The sequence below is a fragment of the Sorghum bicolor genome, chromosome 3 (assembly GCF_000003195.3).
Source record: "Sorghum bicolor cultivar BTx623 chromosome 3, Sorghum_bicolor_NCBIv3, whole genome shotgun sequence".
Lineage (NCBI taxonomy): Eukaryota > Viridiplantae > Streptophyta > Magnoliopsida > Poales > Poaceae > Sorghum > Sorghum bicolor.
In genome coordinates this window covers 2,338,360-2,361,906 of record NC_012872.2, presented here as the reverse complement: position 1 = coordinate 2,361,906, position 23,547 = coordinate 2,338,360, and the positions used below count along the sequence as shown (strand labels likewise).

Sequence of the window (23,547 nt, the reverse complement as noted above, 5' to 3'; positions counted from 1 at the left end):
AAAAGAAAAACTAACCCTACAGAGAGAGCCACAGGAGAGAGGGAGAGAGCAGTAGGTGGAGAGGGTTGGGGGAGACGGGGGACTCTCCCGGCTTATTTATCAGACATATTACATATTCCCCAGATGTCCTTAGATATTTTTGAGCGAACTAGCTAGCCCCAGGGGCATTCTAGTCCAACTCGACATGACCTAAATCCGACGGCCACCGCGCCTTCTCACCGGTAGCCTCGCTCCGAAGCGATCTCACCGATGCCGCCACGTGCCATCCGTCCGCATCGGGACCTCCGCCCGGGTTTTGAGGCCCAAACCCGCGAAACCCACCGCGAGTAGCGTAGCCCGTACGCGTCCCCCGCCATGTACACTTGCGCTTATCGATGTCCCAAGTGTCAGCCACCGAAGCTGGCCACCCGGTCGCCTGGTCCGTCAGTCCAAGCCTCACGTCCGCCTTTCACCGCAACCGGTCCGTCAGCACGGCACGCCCTACTTGACCTTCACCCGACCGCTGCCACCGCATCCAGACTCCACACCTGCACATCACGAAGCCAAGAGACACCGTTTCGACACATAACCCTGTGCCAGGATATCAGTAGAACCACCGAACCAACAACCCACCAAAATGTTGGCATGTTGACAATCGCTCATCACACAACAAAGGTACTCCACAATGGTTATGTAAAAACCATGTGTTCGCAGTAACCATGACGATTGCCGCTACGTGCTTCCGTGTGCTTGATGGCCACACTTGCTAGCAGCACCGCCGGGCCACACAACACAACATCTCCACTGCTGACGTACGTCGTCATTGACACATGGACGGTCGTCGAGGCCCCACCACCATTGCTGATGCACGGATGATCGCCAAGGCCACTTTCGGTCGACACAACCGTACATCCTAGATCCGACCGCGATGACCCAGATCAACACGAGCTGGCGGCATGCTCTAGCTGCGTCGAGGTGGAGGATAGAGGAGGGGTAAAGGGGTGGCAGCGCTAATGTTGTTGCTAGTGATATGATAGCTAGTCCGTGAACTTGAGTGGAGAGTTCTCCACCCAAGCACCTTGATATTGCGCGCCAACGACTTTGTGGGGTGGAAATATGAAAATTTTATAGAAGTTACATGCTTTATATTTGATGAATGATTGGGACGTAGGGGTTTAGTTTTCCTTTTGTTGCTATTTTCCCAATAAAATACTGAACGGTGCGCGGGCGAACAAGTAATAATAACCCCAAGCAGATTGCAGGTGCAGAGGCTAATGCAACCAACTAACGTACGTGGCGCTCACTGAAAACGTGCAACAAAAACACATAAAAACTGATGAATAACGCAATCGTATATATGTGCTCGAGAAGAGAGAGGCCAACGCAAATTGCAATATATATAACACACACAAATCTCATATACATAAATAAGTATAAGTATGCATACGCGTGCGTTCTAATGGAGGGTGCAATTAACAGATACAGCAGCTGAATTAACACGTACAAATGCACACACAGTGGTGGCAAGCTTAATTTTTGCGATCGATCGATGAACAACACCAAATGCTGCTGCTGCTGCAAATGTTGTCGCAAAAGACCTCGCCGTACAGCCACACAACATATATGTAGAGTTGTCACACACATACTGCTGACAGTTGTACTAATCACGATTATTAATAATAATTATACAAACGTAGAGTAGATTCTTGATCTCGATTGGACACATGATATAACTGCATGCTCGCGTGCATGGATCATTGGCCGCAGATTCATCTTCAGGTAATTAATTTCGTCATCTGCAGCACGAGTACAGAATTAAGATACAAAAATGCATGATGTGTGTACATATACTAATAACTTTGGTATTCCCTTACTAACACAATCCGGATATATGTATACAAACAGCAAGACTCCTGTAATGAGTGCGGATTATTATGAATTGTGCAGTGTGCATTTATAATGTGTGCAGTGTGCAGTGTGCAGACAGTTGTTAACTGAAGGCTGTGTTGGCTGCATCAAGGAATGCACAAAAGCCATGCATGGGACATGAACACTGAATTAGTATTGGTATATATATGGTGTCTGGTTAGTACTTCAAAAGTTTAAGACCTCTTCTATAATCTCCAACTGATGTGTGAATGTTTCACGTTACGTGTAAATTAGAATTCAAAATTTCAAATAATGCAGAGACGATGTGTGTATATTTATCATTACCCGAGTTGCAGGGTTGTTGGTTGCAGCTGATGGGAGTAGTGCTGAGGCTGCTGCATGATGTTCACTTGAAGAAAGTTTCTCGAGTCAAAAGGGACCATGTGCTCGTATTCGCTTGTCGATGGCACTCCCATCATGTTCATCGCCGGCTGCCCCGTTTCATTATTCTCAGCGATCTGCAGCATGAATGTGAAGAATTCAGTGTGGATCATCAGGACAGCCTTAGAACTTATCTGCACGCTCTGAGAGAGACATATAGATGAAAAAGCTACATTTACATATATACCTTGCTCCTCAGGTACATGTTGTCAGTCTGCAGATCCATCTCCTGAAAACAAAAATTTATGCCACATGTCAGTAAGAGCAAGCTAGCAAACTACCAGGGAAATAAAAGAACTAGCGTGCATAGGATTGCTGAATTTCACTAACCCTTTTTTGCATATAGTCAACTTCAGCATATAACAGCTCATTCTGCATGCAAGAAAGGGCATATATATTGCTCATCAGCAGGTCAGCACAAAGTGAAAATCAATTACTTAAAGCATATTGGTTCCTCATCGGCTTGGATGTATACAAGCAGCCGCAGGCATTTCTAGCCTTTGAAATAAATTCCAAAAGGCCTACTTTCCATAGGATTCTATGGATTTGTTAGTTCAGGTTCTCTGAAATCCTTGGAGCAATAGTACTCATGCATTTAAATTGGCAAAAGAAGGTTACGCATCTACTCTGCCTATATAATGTTTTTTATATATGTACCAGTACCAGTACCACAGACATATATAATATCACAGTTACTTATATAATAATGCATACCTTTCTAGCTCTAATCTTGCTTATGCCTTTCTCCAGCCTGCCCTCCAGCTGCTTAAGATCCCTGAGGCTCATGGTGTGGATTGAATCTCCCACTATGGTCCTACTAGACCATTTAAACAGGTTAGACTGCATATACTACACTTTTTGTTGTTAATCAAGTCAAAATAAACTGATACATGCATATTGGATTTGTAGATTTCGGTCTAATTTGAATTCTGCATGGTACCTGTTTGCGTTTTGCAAGCTACTGATAGTCTGGCGCAGCTTGGAGGACTCCTGCTGGTAGTGCTGCATGCAAGTTTACAGTATGGATGTAACCAGTCAGCAAAACTTTTGCTTATTGGAATAAATAACTGATCTTACACTGAATCCAAGAAAGTAGTATAGAAAATAAAAAAAACATGACAGAGAATATTTAGACTTTTGTTTGAACTGAGACGAGTTACTCATGATATATTAGCTCACCAGATGTCAAATCACTAGATCTTGTTTGGCAGCACAGATAAGCTCCTAATCATTTCTGAATTTAATTTTAGGTTTAATAATCATGTATATAAACTAAATATCTTTGTACAGAATACCAACATATGATTTTTAAATCGACTACATTAATCATGCCCACAAAAAGCAAGTATAAAGAGGGAGCAAAATGCAGTGTGCAGTCTGAGCGAGGCTCTGATCTGAGCTTCATACTTATACAAAAGAAACGTTCAGGTAAGCGTAAGTCATATGATTGCATGAGACTTTACTATATCTTTATGTGTGATTGCCCACACATCCATAAATTCAGGTAAATTTGTCATCAGATAACCATGAGTGTCTCAGTTTTCTTTTGTTAAGCAGCTTCAATAATTACACATCAATACTTAATCCATAAAATTCAGAGACCTTTGTCATCAGATCGCCATGCAAGTCTCAGTTTTCTTTTATTATGCAGCTTCAGTATATGACATATGAATATTTTATGTGGAGTCAAGGAAATTAACTTCCAAAGTCTGCTAGAGTGCTAGAGTTGGAAAATATACTAAGTTGATGTTGGACTATATCTAATACTGCTGGGTCAAACTCATTGAGTTGACCTCATAATAATCCATCGGTGGTTCAGCTCAGTGTATGCTGAATCTGGGTACTTTCGAATCTGCTTGACAGTGCATTTATCAGTATAGTGCAAGAGCGATCAGATAACTTGTGACACGGATTTTGTAGGAGATGCTTCTTTTGAAAGCTATTTCGCGCAGATTGTGTTTGTTTTGGCTAAGATTTTCCCATCCCCAATGCCTATGCGTTCCCGGCACAAAGTTGTGCATCGATCCAAAAGACAGTCCTTCTAGCTTTGTTCCGGCGGACTCAACAGAGGATCCTGGGAGTCGATGTAGTACCCATTGTGCCATGCCCGTAGCTTTCTGCTCTGAATTTCTTGTCTGAAGATCCTGCCCAGAGGCACGGTGTACGCTTTCTCCCGAAGGAATAACAGAGGAGGAATGTTGACCATGCTAGATTTACGAATTGACTACTCCATTGACAGAGAATTGATTGACTGAAAGGATTGATATGATTTTACCTGGGCACTGACTTCTGCAACTGTGCCAGAGTTGGAGGTGTCACTGTTGGCCTTCTTGTACCTCTCAATGGTGGACTTCACACTGCAATATAATGATGACCACAGTCGGAGTCAGCACACACGCTTGCTAACGAAGATTAAAGCAATCACTAGGCATAATCACATGTATAGGTGTGCACATGGACTGCAAGCTGTTTCAGAACAATATAACGCTCTGAAGATGATTCAGAATCACGTTCTATTCCTAGCCGGTCTTATGCAATCGATGGATGCTATGATATGATATGTATACAGTTCGTTCAATTTCTCTTCACATTAATTGAAGGGATCTGCAACAGTAGGGCTTAATAATGCATGCAATCTGCAGGTTCTGTATGACTTCAAGAATACATTATTGGTCCGAAGCCTGTGCTAGCACTGTCAGCAACAGTGTTTTCTGGCCCCGTAGTTTCTCACCCAAAAAATTTTCATCCATCCCATCAAATCTTTAACACATGCATAGAACATTAAATGTAGATAAAAAAAAACTAATTACACAGTTTGGTTGAAAATCACAAGACCAATTTTTTAAGTTTAGTTAGTCCATGATTAGTCTTAAGTGCTACAGTAACCTACATATGCTAATGACAGATTAATTATGCTTAATAGATTTGTCTTGCAGTTTCCAAACGAGCTATGTAATTTATTTTTTATTAGTTTCTAAAAACCCCTCCCAACATCTTTCCGACACATCCGATGTGGCGCCCAAAAATTTTCATCTCCAATCTAAACAGGGCCTTACCAGAAATCTTGTGCCGGTGCATGTCCAAACGATAGACTTCAGAGCTTCTCTCTGGTAGCAGTATGAGTATGGGGCTATGGACCATGTGTACTGTCGTTGTATATATACGATATGATGTCCAGACAAATAGGTATTGATACCTTCAGTCAATAATGCATAGAAATGGCCGCAGTTAATGTTGGTTCATGTGTACTGACAGCATGAATTAGGCCATGTTTAGTTCTGAAAAGTTTTCGGATTTCGGTACTGTAGCACTTTCGTTTGTTTGTGGCAAATATTGTCCAATTATGAACTAACTAGGATCAAAAGATTCGTCTCACGATTTACAGGTAAACTGTGCAATTAGTTTTTATTTTCGTCTATATTTAATGTTTCATGCATGTGTTGAAAGATTCGATGTGACGGAGAATCTTGAAAATTTTTTAGTTTTCGTGGTGAACTAAACAAGGCCTTAACTAACGAGCTATATTTCCTTTCATCATTAGGGAAAAAGCACAAAGGAATAGCACATCGATACAACTACAACCAATATTTATGTGAAAATTTCCCACTCCCACATGGTTCTGCTGTTAATAAAGGGCAAAAAATGACAACAGAAATCCATACATGCAGAAAAGTAAAAGACAGTGCAAAAAACTAGACATGTACTCCCATTGTCCTTAAATGTGTGTTGTCATAGTTTGCATGCCGATAAGTTTGACTCGATTTATAGAAAATATATGCAATATTTGTGTATTTAAATAAATTTATTAAAAACCTAGATTCAAATATCTATCCAATGATACTAATTATGTGCCATAAATATTAATATTTTGTAATATATATTTACTCAAAGTTATTTCTTGGAAAGCGAAAACAACAAATATTTACGGACGTAGGGAATATGCTAAAATGCTTGTGTTGTAAACATAAATGAAGAGCTAGATTAACACCGTTACTTCCACATGTTTATTTATTTGCTGTTTTAGAATATGCATTCAGATCCCTGGCCTCATGCATGTTGCATCACAATTTACATCCTTTCACCCAATTGGAGCATGCATAAGTTTTTTTGTTTTGGTAAAAGTAATGAGGCGAACGGGTGTAACTAATTCAAATTTACTATTATCTTCTCTAAACTGAAAAATATTCAGCAAAACAAAAAAGAATGACATGCATGCTTTATATGTGTTAACTTATATTATTCTCTGTTACTATACTTCAGATATCTTAATTTTATATTGTTTGTTACTATTTACTACTTCATATACCTTTTTTCTGAATTTAGCATCCCAACCATGTGAGGTGAAACCAAGTTTTAGTTTACTTTCTTCACATATAAGTTTCATAAATAAAAATAATTTGCTATAAGTGTTCCTGTTTTCTTCAACAGAACCAGGCCAGTTTTTTTTTGTGTGTGATATTAACACAACAGCAAATATTATATAAGCATAGGAAACTGGGCTCCCTTTTTTTCATGCACCGAGAATATAAAATCAGAGAACACAGGAGTAAGCATATTTTATTTTAAAGTAAAAAGAATGAGCCAGATTTAACAAATTGAAGAGAACTTGAAGCAAAGTGGTGTGCAGACTAGGATACACATTTCTTTAGGAATTGAACTCCAACACCTTTTCAGGAAAATTCTTAGGATACAGATTTGTTAATTCCATTGCTATTTTCTTAATGAAGATTTATTCCACTGCTTTTAGCTAGTGTCAGATGAAAAGAGCTGTACACTATTATTGATGTCTGCATGCATAATTAAATTGATTATGGTCATATAGATAATAAAATAAAGATGAAGAAGAGCAGGTTGCTAGCATGTTTACACGCATCAGGTTTATAAGGAACACTTCACCAGAGATAAAATTAAGAGAAAAGAGAGGGGAAAAAATCGGTTTCCCAACATAGAAATAGGACTATACAGAACTACAGAAGAGATTGATGGTGCTAGCCAGCAGCTAGGCACCTATCATTGCATAACAAACTTTTAATTTGTTTAATCTCAAACGGCCGTCCTATTATTCAAGATCTTTTAATTTGTTTATTATGGTTACTGCAAATTGCTCTCTTTGCTCATCTCCTTTCACCGCATCATTTTTATGGAACCTTTCACCACTTCGTTGAATTGCTTTTATATGTCTACACAGAATAACATACAAAATCGTGCATAAAATAACCAATATATAAACAATCAACAGTAATGCTTAAGCAAGCCAAGAGCTGCATGAGCAAATTAATCAGGATGTCACATCACAAGCTAAGTAGCTCTGAGACTCTCCCCTCCAGTCCCTCCTCATTACCAAAGAGATGAAACCTTAGCATCCTCGAGTACGCTGTTGGGTGGCCACTGTGGTTCATGCAGCTGGCACAGGATTTCACATGATTGGGTAGGAACAGTAGTGAGCATGCATGTTTACCCAACGGGCAAAGGAGTGGATGCAGCAAGGCAGGATGGAGCACACACTGCACAGTGCACACCAGAGCACTCCATGCCCCTTGGCTTTTACCACTCTGACCGAACGACCACCTTTCTTTACTCCTCTGTGTGCAGTGCACGGTAGTGGCAGGCAGGCCAGTCACCAGTGCTCCTTCTGCCCATGCGGCCGTGCCATTGGGCGTTGGCTTCCCAGCAGTCTGTTCGCACAGGCCACACAGGCACCAGTCACACACGCAGACAGGCATGAGCAAACGGAAAAGGGTTTTCATCAGGTTTTTTTGTTTGCATGCTCCTGCTTCATCCTATTGTGTGAGGGATGATACAGTATATGCATGGCCACGTGTCACTCATACCACAAATTAGTGTGGCTTAGCACTCTGAAAAAAAAGAGCAGCATCAGGCTGCAGCAGCTGTTTTGCTTATTCCTGCTGCAGATATTATACTGGGAGATAACTGATCCCCAAAAGAATATTGGATGGAAGAAAGAAACATTACAGTAATACTAGTACTACTTTGTAATTAGTACATGTGTATCAGTATTATTCAAGTACTGTTTAGTAATAAAGCGTTGATTGCTTGGGCCAAATAAGACTACTTTTTTTGGACTTCCAGAAGAAAAAGAAAATTTAATTTCACTTCTACTTCACATGCATGTTATATGCTCCCTCAATTCTAAATTCCAAATTATAAGTCGTTTTAACTTTTCTCAATATATAGATTTACTGAGCGTATCTAGACAAATGTATATTTAGATACTTACAAAAGTTATGTATTTGGAAAAAACAAAATGAGTTTATAACTTAAAAAGGAGGGAGTAATATACATGGCTACCTCCACTGGTTGGTGGTTACAAAAAAGCAAATCCATTACTATTCACTAAAACCCTTTTTTTTTTGTGAAACAGCTGAAGTCGTCATAGGAGTATGTTACGTTCAGATGTCCTTGTTCGCATCCCATGTGGTATTGTTCTTTATTTATTACTCTCAAATATTATTCTTCGCTCTTGATTTTTTTTGAAGAAAATAATAGTGCTTGATTTCCGGACATACAATTACAGTCATGAGAAGCTCTGCGTAAATGATCAGCTAGCTGGTTTATTTGCATTATCATACTAATTGTGTGTTTTGATTTTCTTAAACAATATAATAACAACTCCTTATTTGTGGTGAACTTAGTTCTCAGCGTAGCAAAAAAAAAATCTGTTTTGGGAGAAACCCAGTACAGAAAAAGGCTAATATACTCTTTCCCTGTGTAGACCAAATGCCAAAATTCACACACAAAAATATACCCAACGACTTTACTGCATAATGGTTGTGTTTGACTCCCTCTTGAAAAGTAGAGTCTTTGGTGCCACTCAGGTCCGATCAACAACTCCCGTGAACACACACATGGTGAATTGGTGATGTGATGTGCGATGATGAGAGAGAGTACTATGAGTATGAGAGAGACTGTCTGTGTGAGAGAGGTAGCACATGGGATGAAAGCCCTTGGCTGGGAACAGATGGAGATGATGCAAGAAAAACTGAAGAGTTGGCATGGCAGTTCCTTTTTATCTATCTCTCTTCCTTGTTACCTCACACTCATATATACAAGCTTTCATGGACACATACTCTTGTACCACACCAACTGGTACAACAAGAAGGAGCTATCAAACCCAAAAGAACTACCATGTCTCTTGCAGAAGCTAGCTAGATCTGCTTCTACACAAGCAAAGACCAAAAGGGAACCCCGGAAGATAGATGGATGGATAGATGCCTTATATTTTTTGTGTACAAACATGCTTGATATACATATAGGAGTATTTCATATCATGGGGTGTGTGAGATCTAAAGCCTGCATACATCAGCTCCCTTCTCTCTCTCTCTCTCTCTCTCTCTCTCTCTCTCTCTCTGTGTGTGTGTGTGTGTGTGTCTACAGCTGTGTCACACACATGAGGAAGCCAGGGAGCTGAGCTAGCACAGTGAGAAAGGAAAGGGCATAAATACAGCAAGAAAAGAGAGCAGGACCACCATGGCCAAAGAAGCTCAGCTCTCTCTCGCCCCTGCTCACAACTCACAAGATCGAAAGGCCGGCTGAGGACATACTACACATACAGCAAGCTCTGTACTAGATCTATGCAAACATCTAGCTCACCTCACCTTGCCTCTCACAGGAGCGAGCACAGGGGAATGGAAATAATACGCAGAAAGGAACTGTGGCAATTTCTTTCCCCTTGTTGCATGCCTCTTCTCTTCTCAGGAACACCAAAGTAAACAAGACAACATGCAGTTGATATAACGGAATGAAGTCACTCACAACAAAAGATGCAGCTCCCATTTGACCCTCCCCACGGTTTTGCCTCGAGAAAGATGGGAGCCAACTTGCTCCAATTTGGACAGTGCAAAACAACAACTGACGCATAGTGTGTAGGATGATCCAAGATATACATATATAAACATATGCATATGCACAGCTTTTAAGAGATTTTTTTAATAAAACAAACAAATATGCATATGTATGTATGTGCGCTGAGGTTGAGAAGTTAAAGAGATCGATGGCAGTTCGCAGACCTGTTGTTGGCGTACTCGTAGAGGCGGCCGCGGCTGGAGAAGACGATGAGCGCGACCTCGGCGTCGCAGAGCACCGAGAGCTCGTACGCCTTCTTGAGGAGGCCGTTGCGGCGCTTGCAGAAGGTGACCTGCCGGTTCGTGGTGTTCTCGATGCGCTTGATCTCGATCTTGCCCCTCCCCTGCTTGTCGCCGGAGCCCGTCGGCGCCGCCAGCTGCTCTGTCACCTCCGACGGCCGGCAGCTCAGATCAGTCTGAAGAAGAACAGGAAACGAATTAAAAGGGAAGGGAATACAATTAAGAAGTGCAAGAAATTCCAGTTTCCAAAGAGGGAGGAAGGAGATCGAGTAGCTAGGAGACGCATGCATAATCTTCGTGTCTTTCGTTCTACTACAATTCCATCCTAGACATCTGGGCGCATCAAAATTCAGAAGGAAGTAGCGGTGCACACGATCCATTTTCCTATCTTGAACTTTTGCCTTTTGTGGCGTGTCTTTTAATTTCTTTTATTTCCCAACAAAAACAAAATCTAGAGACTTGAGGAGGCAAGGCAACCATGTATGTATGTTCTAGTTGCCTCTCTAGCTAGATCCTTGCAACATAGCAACCAAGATCCTACTACTCCTACACACCGCTATGCAGATGGTGCAAAAGAGAGAAAGGAAGCTAGCTAGCTGATCTGTTAGTGGTTTCCAGGAGGAGCAAGACAAGCTAAGGCAGGAGGAGGCAATTTACCATCATGTTGAGCATGGGTGGTGGTGGTGGTGGTGCGGCAGTGCCTCTCTGCATGCAGGAAGAGATCCAGGGAGGGAATTGGAAGAGGATATGAGGGGAGAGGAGCAGGGAAGGGGAAGAGGAGGAGGGTGAGGTATTAAAGGGGAGGTGGTGGTGGTGCTGAGGAAGGAAGAGAGGGGAAGGTATGTGAGGTGATGCAGTTAGCAGCAGCTGTATGCAGGTGCAGCTGTGGGCTGTGGCCAATTCCTATGGCCTGTGCTGATTGTTTTGTTTGTTCCCCCTGGGCTTCTGATGACTTGCACAAGCCTTTTTGATTTACCACTTTTTTGATTGATCCCTCTTGTATGTGTGTGTGTGCTTGCTTGGTGTCAGATCTCCATCTACCTCTGCAGTCAGCATGCATATGTCAGGCACACAAACACAATTACCACAAAAACCGTTTTGCATATGGTGCAGCAAGGCTGGCTATTTCTTGCTTAACTCTTTAAGGTTTTGCACTTTAATTCACCAAGCAGAGTGAAAGAGAACGATAGAAGTTCATATATAGCAAGCCCCAACTGTAACAACAATGCTAGTGCATCTTTAGCTAGCCCCCCTGAATTGCAATAATTCTCATTGGCTTGGTAGAACTAATTTGCAATAGTTTTGCTTCTGAACCTTTTTTTATCGGTTCAATTCTTTTACAGACTCTCACTGATTAAATAGTATGAGGCAGCCGGTATAATAAAGTCTGTAGTTTTTTACAATGATTAATAAAAAATTGATCTTCTAATTCAAACTTATACATATAAAATGATTTACTTTTTTTGTGAGCTAGTGAACTAATAAAATGTTAATTCTGTAGTGTCTGTTATCCCATATTCTTTTTGTTTCATCTTCACTTTTTTTCTTCAATATCTTGTGATCAAGGCAGGCATGTATAGATGAGGAACATTGTGTGCCCTATCCGCATGTGACACCGCACAAACACTGTCCCATTTCTGTTTGGCACATATATGTGTATATATGATGCAGGGGATGATGGGCTAAGTACTATCCAGCTACAGCATCCCAATTATTTTCAGCTCCCATTCTGTTGCTCTCAGACTATCTCCAACAATCGTCACCCAAAATACAAGACCCATTTGTCCTTTGGATAGCGCTACAGGTAAAAGGTTCCATACCTATTTTTAGTCTTCTCCAACAACAAGACCTAAAAGACAACACTCTCTGCAAATGGGTCTCGAGGAGAGAGGATACCCAAATTTGGGTTATGCCTCTCCTGATACCCAAAATAGGTCTTCTGTATGGGTACTCTGTTGGAGGCTATAGGTATTGTGTTGGAGACCCATTTTAGGTTTGGGTCCCAAATGGGTCTCCCTGTTGGAGATAGCCTCATGGGATGAATTAATGGGACCCAAACCCAACCGGGGCCCTTACATAATGTGGTGGATCGGATGCATATTCCTTGCCCACCGCCCCCTCCCAACTCCATCACTCACCTGGGCCACTACTAATATGCATGGATGTATGTACAGTGGACGCACATCCTCATCGATCAATAATGTGTCGTTGTGAAGCTACCACTCCACTGACTGCTCTAATCCATGTTATCAACGAACAGTCAGTTTCAAGATACATAGCAGGTTGCTGGTGGCATTGTGGACACATCAGAGTTGGGAGCATGATCTTTGATCTGATCTCATTTGGGTGGTATTTACTTCTGCCACTAGCACAGACTTCACTCCAGTGGTACCTGCAGGATGCAAACTAGGTTGGACAGTTTGGTAGAAAGGTCAACTGTTCAGGCACTTGTGCAGAACCTCTTTTTTTTTTAAAAAAAAAAAGTTCAGAGTTTTATTGGAAAACTAAAGTTATGTTCTTTCTGGACTTTCAGAATTAACCTCTCTCTCTATATATTAAGATTAGTAGCTGCCAGACTTTCTTGTGCTCGCCTTTCCTGCGTATCCACAAGGAGAAAAGCCATGCGGAGTGTCAGAAGTGGCCAAAGTTATTCAGCAAAATGCAGGCTGTTGTTTTGTTTCTGCAAGAAATGTTGCCGCAGCCTCAAGCCACTAGATCCTTGTTGCTGTGCACTGCAACTAGCCATGCATGCATGCATGCATGCATATGCCTCCAGAATTCTGTACCTGAATTCTCAAAAGAAAAAAACTGTACCTGAAATGAAGAAGAAACTAAGAGCCGGTAGGTCATCATTTCAGAGAGATTTTTTGTGGCATATTATGTATATATTTGAAAGACTTGAAAGTTAAAATAATCACATATATTGAGCAAATGAAGTCTTCTGACTCTATTAATTAGGACAGAGATAGAAGAGCCAGAAATCAAGGAAAAATAAACAAATGAAACTATGTGGCATCAAATCAACAAACTTGCAAGTTGTGATCAAATCAGAAAAGTTTGTCGTTCCACATTGGGCAATTGCCAGAAGGACTGAAAAGTACAGCTGATTGAGTGGTGATAAGAAAACTAGACGTCCAATCCAACGCTGGCGAGATCAGAGGTAGTGGTTGACCTGTGCACACATGCTATTAATTAACAAATAATAACAGGTGCTGCCAGGTCTGTGGTGCCATCCATGTACTGCACCGTACCAAGCGATCAAAAGAAGTTGGATTATTGCTATAGGTTTCTGATTAATAATCACGCACTAATAATTTAGCTTGACTAAGATTCCATAATTTCCTGAATTGGATGAACCATGGCCCCTGAAAAAGGCAGCTCTGTTTCTAGCTATTCGATGATTGCAGACTTAATTAGGTGGGCAATCCCTGCTGTAAGCATGATCAAGACTTTAACTGTCTTCCACTGATATCGAGAAGGATATATAGATGGTTTTGGTTTGGAAGATGTATAAAAAAATCTGTGGATTTCTGGACCGCACAAAGCTACGTACTGAACTTTTACGGCTTCTGAACGTTGGACCAATCAGAACCAATACCTTCTCCTCCTTCCTGAAAATTTCGTACATGCCATCCATTTGCTGAGGTGATCTAATCCTTAGTGTGTGGGATTAAGGATGGTTTTAAATAACTCATCGGGTCACCATGTCATGCACTCCCTTTGTCCCCAAATAAATCAATTTCTAGAATATGTGTTGGTTAACCTTTTTTAAATTTGACTAACTATATATATAAAAAAGAGTAACAACATCCATATTATAAAATGAGTATTTTATGAAAATATATTCTATAGTAAATCTAATGATACTTTTTTCGCGACCACGCTCAACTGAGCCCGTTATTTTTCATTAAAAGGGTACCTGACTGTTACAGAACACAAGCAACGACTTGCTACACTTCAAGGATAGAATAGCTGAATAGAAAAGAAACGAAAAGACGGTGAAATACTAATTTGACGCTATGGGTCTTAATTTTTTTTAAGAAATTTAGTTAAAGTTCAAAAAAATTGACTTAACACAACTCTATAAATCTATTTAGGAACGGAGGGAGTACATACAATTCCTCTATCTCTCTTCTTCATGTTTTTCATACCATATATATTCAACAAATCATTTTCCGCTCAAAAAAACAAATCATTTCCCAATTATAAAATAAAATTATTTTCCAGTCAACGGATCTTAGTTCTTTTAGAGGATAAAGCCGGATATATATCGACGCTATCAAATCCACTAGGTAAGAGGCACACTGTATATTTCTAAAAGAAAACTAAAGGAAACGGAAATACTTGACACAGTGCGTCCGACGCGTGTTTTAGCGCCTGGACGGACGTGGCGCAAGCTCCTCCACTCCCTGCGTTGCATTATTTTCTTTCCTTTTTCTCCTCTATGCATCCCACTCGAGCATTGCCTGCTCCATTCTTCGACGCTCGCCGCCGCAGCACCGCTCGCCCGAGCGCACACGCCCCCTCTCGGCTCGCCAGCGCTACGCCCGCCTAGGCTGCTCGTCAGCACGCTCTCCACCCTGCGACGCCTAGCGAGACACCCCTCCCTCTCTCCCTCCATCCCTCCCCCGCAACAACCTCTGCGTGCCTCTATGCCACTGGAGTGTGGGCAACAACGGCAGCTTCCGGCAAGGAGAGCACGCCTCCCTCCCTCCCTGCTCTCTCTCCCTCGCTCACTCACCTCCATGCATCCATTGACGATGACGACGGCATGGCTTCGACGAGGTAGGTGGGGACAGATTTGGATCCGAGGCCTCTCTCCCCTTCCCTCCTCCTTTGGGTCTCCTCCTCCTCCTCCTCCTCTACTCCTCCTCCCTTTGGATCTATGAGATGTGGTGGTGACTAAGGTTTCGGCGAGCTCTCCGCGGTTCAACTTCTCACCATGTTGCAATGGCTTTCTCAGTGTGTTGCATTAGGTCCAGGTTGATGTTACAATAGTTTCTTCGTTTGTTGCATTAAGTCTTTGTTGATGTTGCAATAGTTTTCTTCATTTGTTGCATTAGGTCTCGATTGATGTTGCAGTAGGCTAGGGCTCCGACAAGCTCTCTGGGTTGATGTTACAATGGTTTTCTTTGTTTGTTGCATTAGATCTGGGGTGATGTTGCAATGGGTTTTTTCGTTTGTTGCACTAGGTCTCGGTTGATGTCACAGTAGGCTAGGGTTCCGACGAGCTCACTTGCTTGGTGTTGCAACGATTTTCTTCGTTTGTTGCATTAGATTTGGGTTGAATGTTGTAATGGTTTTCTTTGGTTGTTGCATTAGGTCTCGGTTGATGTTGCACATCCGTAGCAAAGGGAGGGTGGCGAGTTGGGGCCGGGCTTTGGGGGCGAGCTGGCGGGGGGCGAAGGTGCTAGGGGGCTGACGAGGTTCGATCCACTTCTTCCATGCGCGTGGGGGCAGTGCGGGTCTGTGCTTTTCTTCTTCTATTCGGGTGGACGGGGCGATACGGGGGCGATGCGGGATATGCTTTTTCTTCTGTATAGGTGCGGGGGGCTAGTGCGGGGCCGTGCTGACAGAGGGCGTCCGATGGGATTCAATACCATCGGACGTCTGGGCGCGAGCATGACCGTAAAGGAAAAGGACGAAGACTGTAGACCAAGACCAGAACCAGAACCAGAACCATAGCCTTCACAAAATCACTCTGAACGGCACTTTTTAGTTTGTTCACTACTACACTGACAAAACGATACTAACCTTTGTCCTCAAAATGATGTAACTCTACGTGCTAGTTAAAGTGCTTCATATTTAACCAACTTTTTTATAGCTCTAAAATAATTTATTATAAAAATATATTTTGTAGTTAATATAATGGTATTTATTTGATATTATAATTAATTTTACCTTTTATCTATAGTTGGTCAAACTTTCATATATTAATGGGGTGTTTGGTTGGAGGTGTTAAAGTTTAACAGGAACTGTAGTTTTTTTATTTTATTTAGTAATTAGTGTCTAATTATATATTAATTAGACTTAAAAGATTTGTCTCACAAATTACTCTCTAGCTGTGTTTTTAGTTTTGTAAATAGTCTATATTTAATACTTTATGGATGTGTCCAGACATTCGATGTGACAGGAGTTAAACTTTACCGAGGCAACCAAATGGGGCTTAAAACATGATATTATTTTAAAATTGTGTTCTTTTGGAGACGAGGGAGTATATATAAGCACTAGCTCCTGCAAGGCTGCAGTACTCTGAAAGACAAGAATTATCAATACATGGCCAGAACGCGTTGTAGTGTGTATGTACGCATAGTGTGAGACATGAATACATGGACTATGTACTCATGCATGTACTCGATCGTGTGCTATGCATCATCATTCAAGTCTAGGAAAGCCAACATTTGCAGCGTTTCGATCAAGATCCACTGCACTAGTGAATTGAATATAACTCAACAGGTTAGGTTTGTTGTGATCGAACCTATTCATGCAAATTAAGTCCTTAACTGATCACAAGTATTCGTATTTTCGAAATTATTCTAGGTTTTAATGACAATGTTCTTTCAGTAGTAGACAAAGTGGCCATCGATGCCTATAGTAACTTTGTTAATTAATCTTAAAATCTGTCGACTTAGTATTTTGAACATGCTTATAAATACTCGTTAATAGAGGTGAATATATACATGCATGTTCGTTAAATCTGTACTCGTGATTCAAAAAAGTATCCCACGCTGCACCTGCACTAGCATCTATAGATAGGACATGGGGGCTAACCAGGTACTGCAGCTAGCTTTCAGCCAATTATTAGAGCACTGTGGCAGCCGTGATCCCGGCACATTCTAGTGTTGTTCAGATGGGAACGCAGCAGTAGTTCCTAACTGGAAAGCCATGGGGTTTACTGCAAGCATCAGAAATCATTGCGAGCTAGCTATGCATTGGTTGGTATAGGGCCTGTTTAGATTGAAGATGAAAATTTTTGAGGTGTCACATCGGATATGTCGGAAGGATGTTGAGAGGAGTTTTTAGAAACTAATAAAAAAACAAATTACATAACTCGTTAGGAAACTGCAAGACGAATTTATTAAGTATAATTAATCTGTCATTAGCACATGTGGGTTACTGTAGCACTTAAGGCTAATTATGGACTAACTAGGCTTAAAAGATTCGTCTCGTGATTTTCAACCAAACTGTGTAATTAGTTTATTTTTTTTATCTACATTTAATATTTCATTCATGTGTCCAAAGATTCGATGTGATGGATGAAAATTTTTTGGATGAGGAACTAAACAAGGCCATAGTTGGTACTCATGCATGACTGCAGAGCACTGAACTTTGGTCAGCTGGCCAAGACACTATCCACCATATTTCAAACAAGTTCGTACATGATACAGAGTAATGTTGTACAGCCAGCTAAATATATGTTGGATCGATTTTAGGCCTTGTTTAGTTCTAAAAAACTTTACAAAATTTTTTAGATTCATCATCACATCGAATCTTATGGCACATGCATAAAGTATTAAATGTAGATAAAAAATAACTAATTGCATAGTTTACCTTTAATTTATGAGATGAATCTTTTGAGCCTAGTTAGTCCATGATTGGACAATATTTGTCAGATACAAATGAAAGTGCTAGAGTGTCGATTTTGCCAAATATTTTGGAACTAAACAAGGCCTTACTGCACAACCACAATGGAACTTATGTCGGTTGTGCAAACTATCTTTGCCCCAAGTGGCACACTGCTAAAAAATCACAGCCCATGGCTGTGTGGAGCGGCGATGCCTAAGACCAGAGCTTGTGCTACACTCATCAACTCACCCTTCTCAAGTGAAGCTCGAGAGGGGGAGGATGGAAGGTGGAGGCAACCTTAGGGCCAAGGGCACCTCCTCGAGACAATGACAACACGGATCCTAAGAGCTTGAGTGGCTATAGATTACTAAAAGCTTATCCTAGGGCTCAATTCAAACTATAGTACAAAAAAACTAGCTAGCATGATGTGCACCTATGTTTTTGTTGTGGTCTCTACTTACCAAAATCCACAAGAGTTTTGCAACCTAGAAAAGTAAAGACCACATAATCAACACAATATGGAAACATAAATGTAGTAGGATGGCAGACTCCTTAGATGCAACAATTTTTCCTATGGTGTTGGTTGCTAAAACACAATCCTTGGTTAACATTGGTGCTTCACCAAACCAAGGTATGCTCCCAGCCACTAAGCCTTCCACCAGTCACGACGTTGCACACGCCACAAAGGGTCCTAGCAACCAAATCAAGTACTCACAGGCCACCAAGTTCAAGCACCAATGTCATGCTCTTTCTATCAACTTAGCACCATCCACTATAGAATTTCTTTACTGAGGAAGGGGTCTTCTCATCCGTCACACATGAAGTGGCCGCCACCCACACAAAAGCTTGGAGGGACAATGTCGTGGGTTTGTTTCTCTGATAGTGATTAGTGATTTGATCATTGGTTTATGATTTTAGTGGCTTAAGCACTCAAGACACAAAGAGTTTAACCTAGTTTGGATGTCTAAGTGGTGTGCTTTTGTGTTACTATGCTCAATGAGTTCTTACAATGGAGAGAGGGGGTAGGAGTGCTATTCTAATGATCTATGGTTCGATTCTTTGACCTGAGATCTGATCCCTTCTATATGAGCACGTTCATGCCCAACCTTATATACAGAAGGGCCATGGGAGTACAAGGAAGAATGGTTTTGAGGATTTTCTAGGGCTTTGTCTCCTAATCTTCAATTGGTTGTGGTGTCGGGCACCGCACCTTGCCAATGTCATGGTCGACAGCTTTGAACCATCCTTGACATCATCTACTAGGGTCTGGAGCTGATCATCACATCAAAGTTGTTGTTGTACCGTGCCTGGATCCGTCTTCATTGTGGCGTCTATCGCATGCCAAGGACATGGCTGCATGTAGGAAGAGGTTAATGGTAGGCCTAGGAGCATGATCAATATCCATCTTCTTTGTGACATCTTTCAATATCCAAGGTACAAGACATTGCATAGAGCCCATGGAGCAGATTATATTGAAAGTTTTAACCCCTGCTGAGGACATTATGGTGGTGGAAATACATCCAATATTTTGGAAGGCTTATTAGATGTAGATAAAACATTTGAGAACCCATCCTCATTATCATTGGCATGGATGTCTACACTTAGTCTACTAGCAAGGCCAATTAGAAATCCATGATCGAGGTGATGTCCCCTTCCAAAAGCATCGTGTGCATCCCCCATCACAAATGACACAACCACCGACAACAACAATAATTAGAAGACCAAGTCTTCTGGCAGATCTTCGATTAGTTCATCAAAGTGTTTGCCTTGCCAATGCAATATGCTAAAAGACAAGAGCATTATTTGGAAGGACGGGAAGCTTGATGTGATACAATTCAAGGACATGCAGACTGTTTGAAGGAATTGCTCCCACATGATGTACTCAGTGTTTGTAAGGTCATACCATGTGGATAGACTTGTCCTAGCCTGTGAACCTTGGACAAGCTAAGGCTTGGCTAGAGATAGAATTGCCTAGACATTTTTTTCTTGGCCCGAGTACACGCATCGGAACATTAATTCCATTTATTTTCACACTAAAACTCGCATTGGTCCATCTAGGCCTAGACTTGGACCCAAATGATAGGCCCAAACCCGCCCCCTAGATGGACCTGGGCACAAAAACTATAGGCCAGATCCAACTGGGCTTTTCGTAGACCCAACCTGGTAGGGAATTCTTCTATGGGCTCTTTTTTTTACAAAGCATACACGAACTTTATTAATTGAAGATAGTTACATCTCTTAGTACAAACTCATTAATGAAACTAGGGATCGTCCCACATACAATCTTTCTTAGTTTGCCTAGCTCGCCATGCCAACTCATGAGCTACACAATTAGTATCTCTATGGCAGTGCTTAATCGAGCTTTCCTGGAACCTGCTCCATATAATATATTCAAAAATCCTCCCTCATTCATAGTTTCTACCACCTCCATACAGTCTGAATGAATGACAAGTCTATTACCTCCAATATGTTGTGCCAGCAAAAGACCTTCCTTCAGTGCATATGTTTCAACCATAGACGCATCAATTACATAGGGAACAAAGCTGTGTGCGGCTACAATCACTCCTCCTGAGTGATCTCGAATTACAACTCTTGTGCTTCCATACCCCCTCGCCATCATCAAACGATCCATCCACATTAACCATGATCATTCCTTCTCGAGGTTTTTGCTACCCCTTTTGCACCTTTGCTTCCTTCTTCATAGCCAATTTATAGTTTCTAGTTAGGGCAGCAATGGATAGAACTGACCTAGATGGTCTTTGAATAGTTTCTCCATGAACATATTGTCTACGCTCCCACCAGATGTCCTCAAGATGGCAACGGGTACCCGAAATCCGAGTACCCGATGGGTTTTACCAGATAAAGAGACGAGTATGGAATGAATTTTCTACCCGTGGGTATGTTATTGGGCAAAATCCTATACCTATCGGGTATGGCGGGTACGGGTGTGGGTGTTCACTACCCATACCCACCTACCCGCGGGTAAAAAATACCCGTCAAAATAACTAGCCACCTTTGTCATTTTAGCCTATATAGCACATGAATTAATTTGGTCTAAAAACAACTAAACTCTCCTAATATATATGAATATGAATTTGATGTTGTCATATGTATTAGTTTGTAACTTGTTGGAGGCTTAGTATGATTTTCTTTGTGTAAATATATGATATTTATATGTAATTCTCGGGTATACTAGCGGGTGCGGGTTACCCGTCGGGTAGAAATTACCCGCGGGTGCGGGTATGGAATTATTTTCCTATCCATGTGCGGGTACATGTAACCCGACGGGTAAAATTTAGACTTCGCGGGTACAGGTACGGGTGGCCACTACCCGTCGGGTACGTACCCGTTGCCATCTCTAGATGTACCATGTCAAAATGAGTTCGCATGCCAGACCAATATCCATGGGCCGAACTTGGTCGCCCCTTCGGATTACCTCCTCCAAGACTATCGAACAAGACCAGTCCACCATAAGCAGCCGAGCGAGCGACTCCCAGATGCCCAACGCCCTCCACACTTCCTTTGCTCTATCGCACTCAAATATGATGTGTTTAATATCCTCTGCCCCATTCAAACAAATAGGACAGCCTCTAGAGTTTTCTATACGGCGGTTTGCAAGAATTGCCTCGCCTAGAAGTAATCCATGGAGAGCTCGCCATCCGAAAATTTTAATCCTTCCAGGAATCTGCAACTTCCACAGTTTCTATGCGCGCTTTGTAAGGTTGTGTTTTGATTGCATTTAACTGGTAATTCCGTTGGTGGCTTTTATTTGCATAAACTGAACCAATATATTCTTTTTATATATGTAATAGGTATCTCTCTTGCCTATTCTTTTTTTATGTAAAAAAACGCTGAAACTAGCTAGACTGTATTTGCCAAATTAAAAAAAGAAAGGTTCGCGGAACATAACTATCAGACTTTATCTTCTCGGCACCCACATAACCAAAGCTTTATTGGTTGGAAAGCGAGAGGGGGAGTACATGAAATGCATCACTCATCCAAAGGCAAAGCAAGCGAAGAGAGATAATAACAACCTTGGCCAAAACGGACAGGCTACGGAGGAGATGCCATGGCAGCCGCACTGATTGTTTTCCGCAAGTGAGCATGCTCCCACATGAAGAAAAAGATCTCTACCTTGATCTGCATGCCGGCCGGAGGTCTCATCCCTGAAGCAACAGTGATGCATGCGCGCTGGTCGAAAGACGAAAGGGACCGCCATCATCGATCGTAGTGCTACTGCTAACTGAAGACATGTGAGTATGTGACACATTATCTGCCGCGGCCGGCCTCTCGTCACTCACATGCATGTAGAAGTTGCGTTGTAGACTTTCAGATGGATCACTGGATTGACCTCCTGAATGAATGAATGTCTAGATTTCACAGAAACATATGTACACACTCCTATATAAGCTGTGTCATGTAGCACTGCGTTTCAACAGTATATACCCAATTTGTAAGGTTTGTAGTGTATACCCCGCACCTATACTAGAAAATTTTCAGGTTGTTGTTGCAATGTATCTGTCTGTCTTGCTGATATGAAAGGCACCACAACGGCACAACCGCATGCCAGTTGCCCTTGCCCTGCTGCAGCTTGTCCCAGACATATAGACGATAGCAGATATTTACTTGGCCTAGCTAGCTGAAGAAACTCTTGTTAATACTACTACCTAGGCATTGTTTAGTTCTCAAAAAAATTTGCAAATTTTTTTAGATTTCTTGTCACATCGAAAAATCTTGTAGCACATGCATTGAGCATTAAATATAGATAAAACAAATAACTAATTACACAGTTTGCATATAATTTATGAGATAAATCTTTTGAGCCTAGCTAGTTAGTTCATGATTGGATAATATTTATCAAATACAAACGAAAGTGCTACAATGTTTATTTTACCAAAAATTTTGGAACTAAAACAAGGCCCTGGGTAAGCAAGAAGAGCAAAGCAAAAAGCATCCTAACGACACAGCCTTATTTGGAATTGATGCATGTTTCTTGCAATTCTTCACCACTGACGACGTACGTACGTGTTTATGCTCGGCTTTCCTGAAAACGACAACAATAATGTCTGAGTAACACGCGTGCCTGATGATTAACTGGATCGAACAATTAATTACTCCTAATTAATAACACAACAGATGGAACGGAGTACGTATACGTACGCCACCTCTCATTTGCAAATTAAGACGACAAGCAAGAGGACGGATGGACGACGGCGAGCCACGCCGCGACGCGCGCGCCTTTCGGTTGCGGGCACCGGTGGTCGACGATCGACACGGCGAGATGGGCAGCAATGGCCACGACGGCGCGCGCGTGATCTGGTAGGGACGGGACCCCGGCCGGACCCGGAGATATGCGCGCCAGTGCAGTGCAGGCGAGTGAGCGAGCGAGATTCATGTGGTCCATTGCCATGTCCGTTTCCTTTCCCTTTCAGCTTCAGCCGGACCCCGAGCGCGAGCGATCGATCCTCATCTCATGGCGATCGATCGATTTCCCCCCACCCAAAAGCCCTGCACGGCCTCCTCCTCCTCCTCCTCCACTTGCAGCACCGCATTGCCATGCCATGCTACCCCGGCCGGCCGCCAAATAAAG

The 23,547-nt window shown here is 41.9% G+C and overlaps 1 protein-coding gene across 2 annotated transcripts; it reads right to left on the bottom strand.

Moving 5' to 3' along the window:
• LOC8080509 (MADS-box transcription factor 3) lies at positions 1,368 to 11,245 on the bottom strand. 2 transcript variants are annotated; one of them, XM_021455709.1, is made up of 9 exons: positions 11,049 to 11,245; positions 10,317 to 10,567; positions 4,565 to 4,646; positions 3,230 to 3,291; positions 3,004 to 3,106; positions 2,620 to 2,661; positions 2,477 to 2,518; positions 2,194 to 2,366; positions 1,368 to 1,775 (listed from the first exon to the last, which is right to left on the bottom strand). In XM_021455709.1, the coding sequence occupies exons 1-9, from the start codon at positions 11,100 to 11,102 to the stop codon at positions 1,772 to 1,774; spliced, it is 813 nt and encodes a 270-aa protein (XP_021311384.1). In that variant the 5' UTR covers positions 11,103 to 11,245; the 3' UTR covers positions 1,368 to 1,771. The 2 variants fall into 2 exon arrangements, with proteins under 2 accessions (XP_021311384.1, XP_002454985.1); XM_002454940.2 differs by having other exon boundaries at positions 3,004 to 3,103; positions 11,049 to 11,207.

Coding starts and splice junctions, on each gene's coding strand:
- LOC8080509 (XM_021455709.1), bottom strand. CDS start 11,102: ATGCAGAGAGGCACTGCCGCACCACCACCACCACCACCCATGCTCAAC. Junction 2,519..2,619: donor TTGACTATATGCAAAAAAGG/GTTAGTGAAATT, acceptor TTTTGTTTTCAG/GAGATGGATCTGCAGACTGA. Junction 2,367..2,476: donor ACATGTACCTGAGGAGCAAG/GTATATATGTAA, acceptor TTCATGCTGCAG/ATCGCTGAGAATAATGAAAC.